The sequence below is a fragment of the Carcharhinus amblyrhynchos genome, unplaced genomic scaffold (genome assembly GCF_965287045.1).
Source record: "Carcharhinus amblyrhynchos unplaced genomic scaffold, sCarAmb.v2.hapA scaffold_51, whole genome shotgun sequence".
NCBI lineage: Eukaryota > Metazoa > Chordata > Chondrichthyes > Carcharhiniformes > Carcharhinidae > Carcharhinus > Carcharhinus amblyrhynchos.
In genome coordinates this window covers 795,105-803,596 of record NW_027649792.1, presented here as the reverse complement: position 1 = coordinate 803,596, position 8,492 = coordinate 795,105, and the positions used below count along the sequence as shown (strand labels likewise).

Below are 8,492 nucleotides of genomic sequence, written 5' to 3'. Positions count from 1 at the left end.
CTCAGAGTTCAGCTCGTCTACTTTGAGCTGGAGCCCTTCAAGCAACCAGCACTTACTGCAGACATGGTCACTGGGAAGGACCTTGGGGTCCACCAGCTCCCACATCATACAGAAACAGTACATCACATGTCCCTCCATCACAGTCTCCCAGTGATTTCGAAACACAGTGAAGAATTTAGACTTACCTTGCCCTTTTCTCTCAAGTCCTGTGATCCAAAGCCCTTACAGCTCACTCTGCTGCCCGCTCCCGACGCTGCCCGCTGTCTACAGCAATCCTGCTTTTATACTTTGCGCGGTAAAAAAAATCCCTTCCCACAAAGCCCTGCGGCCCACTTCCTGTCTAACTTTTAAAGCAGAATTACAGTTAAAAAGCCCGCAAAAATCTTTACAAAGGTAATCGCTGACCTTTACTCTGTGCAACCTTCACTCCGCTCGCTCCAACGAATGAGTGGACTATTGATGTTTCCTCTGAGGTTGTGCCCTCGGGCCCGAGTCTCTCCTACTATTGGAAACATCTTCCCCACATCCACTCTATCCAGGCCTTTCGTTAGTCTGTAAGTTTCATTGATATCCCCCTCCTCATCCTTTCAAACTCCATCGAGTACAGACCCAAAGTCCTCAGACACTCCTCGTGCGTCAAGTCTTTTATTCACCAGACCATTCTTGTGAACCTCCTTTGGACCCTCTCCATGGCCAGCACATCCTTCCTTAGATATGGGGCCGAAAAGGACCAAGAAAGAAAATTACAGCGTAGGAACAGGCCCTTCGGCCCTCCAACCTTGCACCTACCGTGCTACCCGACTTCACTCAAACCGCCCCCCGAACCAAAAGTGCTGACTGTATTCGGAATGTGGTCTGAACAAAGATTTACAAAACCTCAGCAGTACACCCCTGCTGTTGTATTCTATCTCTCTCGAAATGAAGCCGAGCAGAGAGACTCTGTTATATCGAATGAATATTGAAAGAGTTGTTTCCAAATTTCCCTGATCATCAACACCCCATCTAGGCTGTAAATATCCTACTTTGGGTATAAAAAGTGTTGGATTGAACGGGGTGAAGTGAAGCTGTTTGTTTAGTGACTGTAATTGATGTGAGTCTCCATGGATCCGATTAGTCTTCCTGGAGGGTTTTCCCTCTTCTATTAATAAGGGATTCTGTTCAATGTGTTGTCTCATTGAGACAGCGGGAGCGACAACTCCAAACTAACAGAGATCAGCGGCTGTGGAGAGAGAGGGAGAGAGAGGAGAGATCAGAATCTGGGAGCAGTGGATTGGAATCTCCCAGCGATGCATCAGAATCTGGGAACAATCAATTGGAATGTTCCAACAATGGATCAGAATCTGGGAACAATGGATTTTGATGTTCCCACTAAGGACAGGAGTTTCTCATACTGGATTTCTTGGTTTACTGGAGATGGCTTACGGATAACATTATTTGGTCGGATTCGATATCTACTGCACGTGATTCAATGCTTTTACTATCCCCTCCTGGCTATTGTTGGTGTTCCGGGTAAGTCCCTGGCTGGAATTTTACCGGCCTGACTGCCAGGGAATTGGAGCAGGCGAGGGGCAGAGCATGGGAGGGTCTGTTAAACACGGGAGGGATTTTGCAGCTTCGGGGAGAGTGAGGCTGTAAAGTCCCCTTCCCTGTGTCCAGTTTCTCTTGCTAGAAAGGCTGTTTAACTGAGTTGATTTCCCTGTCATTTACTGTACTCGGTTTGCTGCTCTTGTTTCTGTTGAATCTCTGTGTCCAGTTATTATTTCTTTCAGCCACTCTCAATTGTCTCAGGGCCCATGGGCTGGGATGTCTTCTGTGTGCTGGGACTTTTCATAGACATGTGACATCAGACACTATTCCTTCATGAGTGAAAGATTGAGACAGAATCCATTTTACCCTCGACATATAACATATAGCAGTTCACTGCTTATCACCCACCCAGTCAGCAGGCTGCAGAATCCATTTTTATTGTTTACAGCAAGATCTCACGTGTGTATGTGAATTGTGTATTTGCAACCACATAGGTTTGGTACTTGGTGGGGAACACAGCTGCAAGTCATAGAAATCATAGCAACCCTACAATACACAAAGAAATCATTCGGCCCATCAAGTCTGCACCGACCACAATCCCACCCAGGCCCTACCCCCATATCCCTCCATATTTTACCCACTAATCCTCTAACCTATGGTTCTACGGTCAATTTAGCATGGCCAATCAACCTAACCCGCACACCTTTGGACTGTGGGAGGAAACCGGAACACCCGGAGGAAACCCACGCAGACACTAGGAGAATGTGCAATCTCCACACAGACAGTGACCCGAGCCGGGAATTGAACCCAGGACCCTGGAGCTGTGAAGCAGCAATGCTAACCCACTGTGCTGCCGTGGCGCCCCAATCTGTCTGTCTAAATGAAGATTTTTATGGGGATCGGGCCGGGTGGGATTGTGTTCGGTGCCTGTGAACGTTCTGCTCATACCTCACGCATTCATGTCTAGACCACCAATGTACACTAAAAACAGCAAGGGACCCAGCATCGATCCATGTGTAATCTCTCTGGACACAGGCTTGCAGTCACAAAAGCAACATTCATAAGAACATAAGAACATAAGAAATAGGAGCAGGAGTAGGCCATCTAGCCCTTCGAGCCTGCCCCGCCATTCAATAAGATCATGGCTGATCTGTTGTGGCTCAGTTCCACTTTCCCGCCCTCTCCCCATAACCCTTAATCCCCTCTCTTATCAAGAACCCATCAACCCGCTTCTTAAAAATATTTAGCGAGGCAGCCTCCACCACTTCAACGGGCAGAGAATTCCAGAGATTCACCACCCTTTGAGTGAAGAAGTTCCTCCTCAACTCCGTTCTAAACCGCCTCCCCTTTATCTTGAGGCTGTGCCCCCTAGTCCTACTGTCTTTTTTGAGCGGGAAGAGTCTCTCCACCTCTATCCTATCCATCCCATTCATCATCTTATACGTCTCAATGAGATCTCCCCTCATTCTTCTAAACTCTAACGAGTACAAGCCTAGTTTATTCAGCCTCTCCTCATAGCTCAATCCCCTCAACTCCGGTATCAGCCTAGTAAACCTCCTCTGCACTCCCTCCAGGGCCAAAATATCCTTGCGCAGGTGCGGCGCCCAAAACTGCACACAGTACTCCAGCTGCGGCCTCACCAATGCCCTATACAGCTGCAGCAAGACCTCCCTACTTTTATATTCAATCCCCCTCGCTATGAAGGCCAGCATCCCATTTGCCTTCCTGACCACCTGCTGCACCTGCAAGCTGGGTTTTTGCGACTCATGCACAAGGACCCCGAGGTCCCTCTGCACCGTCGCCTGCTGCAGTTTTTCGCCACGTAAGTAATAGTCCTTCCTACCATTCTTCCTACCAAAGTGGACCACCTCACACTTGCCAACATTAAATTCCATTTGCCATTTCCTGGCCCATTCGCCCAGCCTATCTAGATCCTTCTGCAGACTCTCCACACCCTCCGCACAATTTGCCTTTCCCCCAATCTTGGTGTCATCAGCAAATTTCGACACCCTGCACTCGGTTCCCTCCTCCAGATCATCTATATAAATGGTAAATAGCTGAGGCCCCAGCACCGACCCCTGGGGCACCCCACTAGTCACCAAGCATCACTAGTCATTCAAGCATCACCCTCTGCCTCCTGCCACTCAGCTGATTTTGAATGTAATTTACCAAATTGCCCGCGATCCAATCGGCTATTACTTTCCTGTTCAGTCTCCCATGAGGGAATTCTTCTCTGAAGTCCATTTAGATGACATCGACTGCACTTCCCTCACCTACTTATGCAGTCACCTCCTAAATATATTCAAGCAAATTGTAGACATGATCTCTACTTGACAAAGCCATGCTGACTATTATTCATCAACCCTTACCTCTCAAAGTGGAGATTAATTCTATCCCTCAGATTGATTTCCAATCATCATGATTTCCAATCATGGACATAGTGATGATGCCGTCTTGGGCGTGATCTTGGATGTCTCCAGGACACCTTGTAGGATGGCAGTAGAGCACAATGGTTAGCACAGCTGCCTCACAGCATCAGGGATCCCGGGATTCCATCATCACCAGTGATGATTTTTTGTTTACTTTGAAACCAGCTCCATTCTCACACATTGCCTGTTGGGATTTCTCCTGTTACAAGAACGTGTCGTGTTTCTCTGGAAAGCATTCACATTGAGGAGGTCCAGTTTCTCGCAGCTCCCCAGTGTCACATTGACCCTTGTAAATTTATCTCGATCACAGCAATCCTGTGCACGTCATCAATCTGCGTAAGTTCATTGGTAAGGCCAGGGCACATCGTGCTGATTTTCCAGCTTGAGGTGTGAAAGACTGATTTGGTTTGGTTTGATTTGAATTGATTTGTCTTATTGTTGTCATATATATTAGTATACGGTGAAAATGATTGTTTGTTGAGTGTTCTACAGACAAAGGATAGCGAATAAGAGAGTGTAGAATGTAATGCAGTTATAGCTCGGGTGGAGGAAAAGATCAACTTAATGCCATATAGGTCCATTCAAACACCTGCTGGCAGCAAGAAGAAGCTGTCATTGAGTCATCAGCATGGTGGCACCATGGTTAGCACTCCTGTTTCATGTCTCCTCGGACCTGAGTTCGATTCCTAGCTTGGATCAACGTCTGTGTGGAATTTGCACATTCTCTGTGTGAATTTCATCCGGATGCTCTGATTCCCACCCATAGTCCAACATTTGGTTGATTGGCCATGCTAACTTACCAATTAGCATCCCGTGATACACATGTTAGGGGGATTAGGAGGGTACACATGTGGGACTTCGGGGATAGGATCTGGCTGGGATTGTCGATGGATGAAAGGCCCCCTTCTGCACTGTAGTTTTGCTATGAGTTGGTTGGCATGCTTTTTTTAAATCTCTAATGGAACTAGTGGGATAAGTGTATATCCATGGTGCATTATTCCCTAATTATGCTGGTTGTTTTTGCAAGGCAGTGAGAAGCTTAGACAGAGTTGATGAGTGGGAGATTGATTTGAGTGACAGACTGGTCTGCATTCACCAAGTTTGAAGTTTGTTGCGGTCTGGGACAGAGCATGAGCCACACCAAGCTACAATATTATCTATGATGCATCTGTAAAAGTGGGTGAGAGTCACAGCTGACCTGCCAAATGTCCTTAGACCTCTGAGAAGATAGAGGCATTCGTGGGCTTTCTTAACTATAGTGTCATCATGGAAGGGCACAAAAAGTTACTGGTGATCTGAACCCTAAAATCTGAAGCTCTAGACCATTTCAACTTCAACCCATTGATGTAGATAGGGGCATGTACTCCATGATACCTCCTGAAGTCGATTTGCTTTGTTGACGTTGAGGAAAAGATTGTTGTGGTCGCAAAAGTTCACCAGATTCTCCAACTCTTCCCTGTTCTCAGTCTCATCATTGTTTGGGATCCGACCCACTACGTTGGGGTCATCAGAAAAGGTGTAAATTGAGTTATCGGCGTATATGGAATACAGTAAGGGGCTGAGGACACAGTCTTACCGGGTACCGCTGTTGAGGATGATTGTGGAAGAGGTATTGTTGCCTCTCCTTATTTATTGCTGTTTGTGGGTTAGAAGTTCAGGATCCAACTGCAGAGGCAGAAGCCGAGTCCCAGGCCATGGATTTGGATGTGAGTTTAGTAAGAATAATGGTGTTGAAGGTTGAGCTGTAGTCGATAAACATGAGTCTGTGTTACAGGGTTGACTGTTGGGCCAGGGAGATGGCGTGTGTGGACCTGTTGAGGAGGTAGATGAACTGCAGTGGATCAAGGCAATCTAGGAGGCTGGAATTGATTCGTGCCATGACAAACCTTTTGATGTCTTTCATATTATTGGATATCATTCTCACTGGATGATTGTCATTATGGCAGGCTGCTTGGTTTTTCTTTGGTAATGGCCTTTGTTGAGTTTTTATTACCAGGCGCACAGATTGTCAACCTTCCTGCCAAGAGAGAGCTTATTGACGTTCACTGGTCCAGTAGACCACAGTGGGGCAGCAGCAGACCCACTGGGAATTATGGACGGTCACTATTCACTGAACACTGAAGTTTTCTCAAACACTTGAAAGCAAACCCTGGCAGTTGTGTCCTGTGCCAACCGGGTGTGAAATTACCATTTCTTCCTGTGTTGTACTAATTTGGCAACAATGCTGTGGTCTCCTCTCCAGGGTACAGCCCAGGGTAAATATAATAGAGATTCTGTGCTGTCAAGGCATCGGGATCTCCCTCTGTCAACTGTTAGTATGAGTCAGAGGCAAAGGTGAACCAACACTGTTTGGTACCAGTTCTGTTGCAGGGGTTGTCAGTAAGCTGTCTGAGAGATGACAGATTCCCACCTACAAGGGGTTTCTGTCAGGGTTTACTCCCTCAGCCTTCTTCCCCTCCAAATCCCCCACAAGGTAGAAGAGCTATTTACGTGTAGCTGATGAGGATCAGTTTGTGAACTCCTCTGAAAACTCTCTCCCAAATGTATACCATTGTGTTGTTGCCATGGTGCAGCATGGTGACACTGTGGTTAGCACTGCTGACACACGGCATCCGGGACCTGGGTTCAATTCCTGGTTTGGGTCATTTATTGTGCAGGGTTTGGAGCTTCTCCCCGTGTCTGTGTGTGTTTCTTCTGGACGCTCTTCTTTCCCCTTACACTCCAAAGATGAGCTGGATTTTTTTTTAAAAAGTTATTTTGTATGTGTGGACATTGTTTTTATTTTCACCTATCCTCAGTCTAAATTGTCACATCTTCCTCTGAATGATGTCTAATTTTAATCTTAATCTTCCTTCCTAACAGTGAACATAATCACAATTGTGACACTGACAAACAGAAACTGTGGTCTGTCCAAATGTGTTACTAGTTACCTGGTGGCCATGTCGGTGGGGGATCTGCTGGTCGTTATCCTTGACCTGACATTGAGACACATTCCCATAGTTTATTGGGAACAGTTTTATTTCCTGCTGTCGGTTCCTGTGTGTAACATCCACGCTGCCCTGCTTTACGCAGCCACTGACTGTTCTGTCTGGTTCACCGTCACTTTCACCTTTGATCGATTTGTGGCCATTTGCTGCCCCAAGCTGAAAAGTAAATATTGCACTGAGAAATCAGCGACTGTGGCTCTGGGAACAGTGACGGCGCTGAGCTGTTTAAAGAACATTTTCTGGTATTTTATGTTTTTAAATGGATATCAGCTGGTGAACGATCCCTGGTTTTGTGATGTCGCATGGGATGTTATGAAATCTGTGATCTGGAGTACAATCGAGTTCCTCCACTTCATTTTAACACCGTGTGTCCCATTCATCCTGATTCTGCTGCTCAATGCTTTCACTGTCAGACACATTTTAGTGAGCAGCAGAGCCCGCAGGAGACTCCGGTGTCACAACAGTGGGGAGAATTCCAGAGACCCAGAGATGGAGAGTCGAAGGAAATCCATCATCTTACTGTTTGTTATCTCAGGCAATTTCGTCCTGTTATGGTCAATATTATTGGTTTATTCAATATGGAATCGGATGGATTATTTGGGGTATAAGTTGGTATTTTTAGATAATTATGTTCTGGAATTGGGTTTCATGCTGCAACTCTTGAGTTGCTGTACAAACACGGCCATTTATGCTGTGACACAGACTCAATTCAGACAGCAGCTACTAATTCTCCTCAAATATCCCTTTACTGCAATTATTCATCTCATTACAACCTCAGAAGTTACTGCAACTACAAGATCCCTGACTCTTCCTATTGGACATTCAAACTCTAAGCAACAAACAGCCTCACAAAGACAGAACGAGTAACAGATAGAGAGAGAGAGAGAGAGGGCAGTGAAAGCAAAAGTGAGAGTGATAGAGAGAGGAAAGGGCACAAAGGCATGAAGAGAGACAGCATTTGAAATAGTTTTGAACAGATAGAGGGAAAGAAACAGACAGACAGAGAGAGACAAACAGAGATAAAGGACAGAGAGAGAGAGAGAGAGATTCTCTCAGAGTGAAAGAAATAGGGATAGAGGGGGAAATGGCAAGGGTGATTGACAGGGAATGAGAAAGGGAGACAGGACATACATGGGAAGATGTAATAAGGAAGGAAAAGGGCAACTAAGAGGGAACGGGAGACAGAAAGGAGGGCAGAGATAAATAGTCAGAGGAAGAGAGAAACAGACAGAGAGAGAGCACGGGAACAAATGGAAAAGAATGAGACTGAACACATACAATGGACACAACAAGAGCAAAAGGCAGAGCAAGGCATAGAGAGAGAGAGATAAGAAAAGTGGGACAGAGACAGAGAGGGAGATGGAGACAGAGCGGGACAAGGAGAGTGAGATTAAAAGGGAGCAGGAGAGATAGAAGAAGAGGGTATAGAGGGAGAGAAAGAGGGAGATGCAGAGAGACAATAAGAGACACAGAACAACATACAGGCAGAGGGACAGACAGAAAGAGACTGAGAGAGATACACAGAAAAACAGAAAGAGACTGAGAGATT

At 46.1% G+C, this 8,492-nt stretch overlaps 1 protein-coding gene across 1 annotated transcript; it reads left to right on the top strand.

Annotated features, from left to right (window-relative positions):
- Window positions 1-1,349: 1,349 nt before the first annotated feature.
- LOC145337496 (putative G-protein coupled receptor 139) lies at window positions 1,350-7,810 on the top strand. Its single transcript, XM_080182286.1, has 2 exons — window positions 1,350-1,509; window positions 6,819-7,810. Exons 1-2 carry the CDS (start codon window positions 1,350-1,352, stop codon window positions 7,808-7,810), a joined length of 1,152 nt encoding a protein of 383 aa, XP_080038412.1.
- The last annotated feature ends 682 nt before the right edge of the window (window positions 7,811-8,492 follow it).

Excerpts from the sequence above, each read along its gene's own strand:
- LOC145337496 (XM_080182286.1), top strand. The coding sequence starts at position 1,350 with ATGGATTTTGATGTTCCCACTAAGGACAGGAGTTTCTCATACTGGATT. Across the intron at positions 1,510-6,818 it reads GGCTATTGTTGGTGTTCCGG|TGAACATAATCACAATTGTG; the intron begins GTAAGTCCCTGG and ends CCTTCCTAACAG.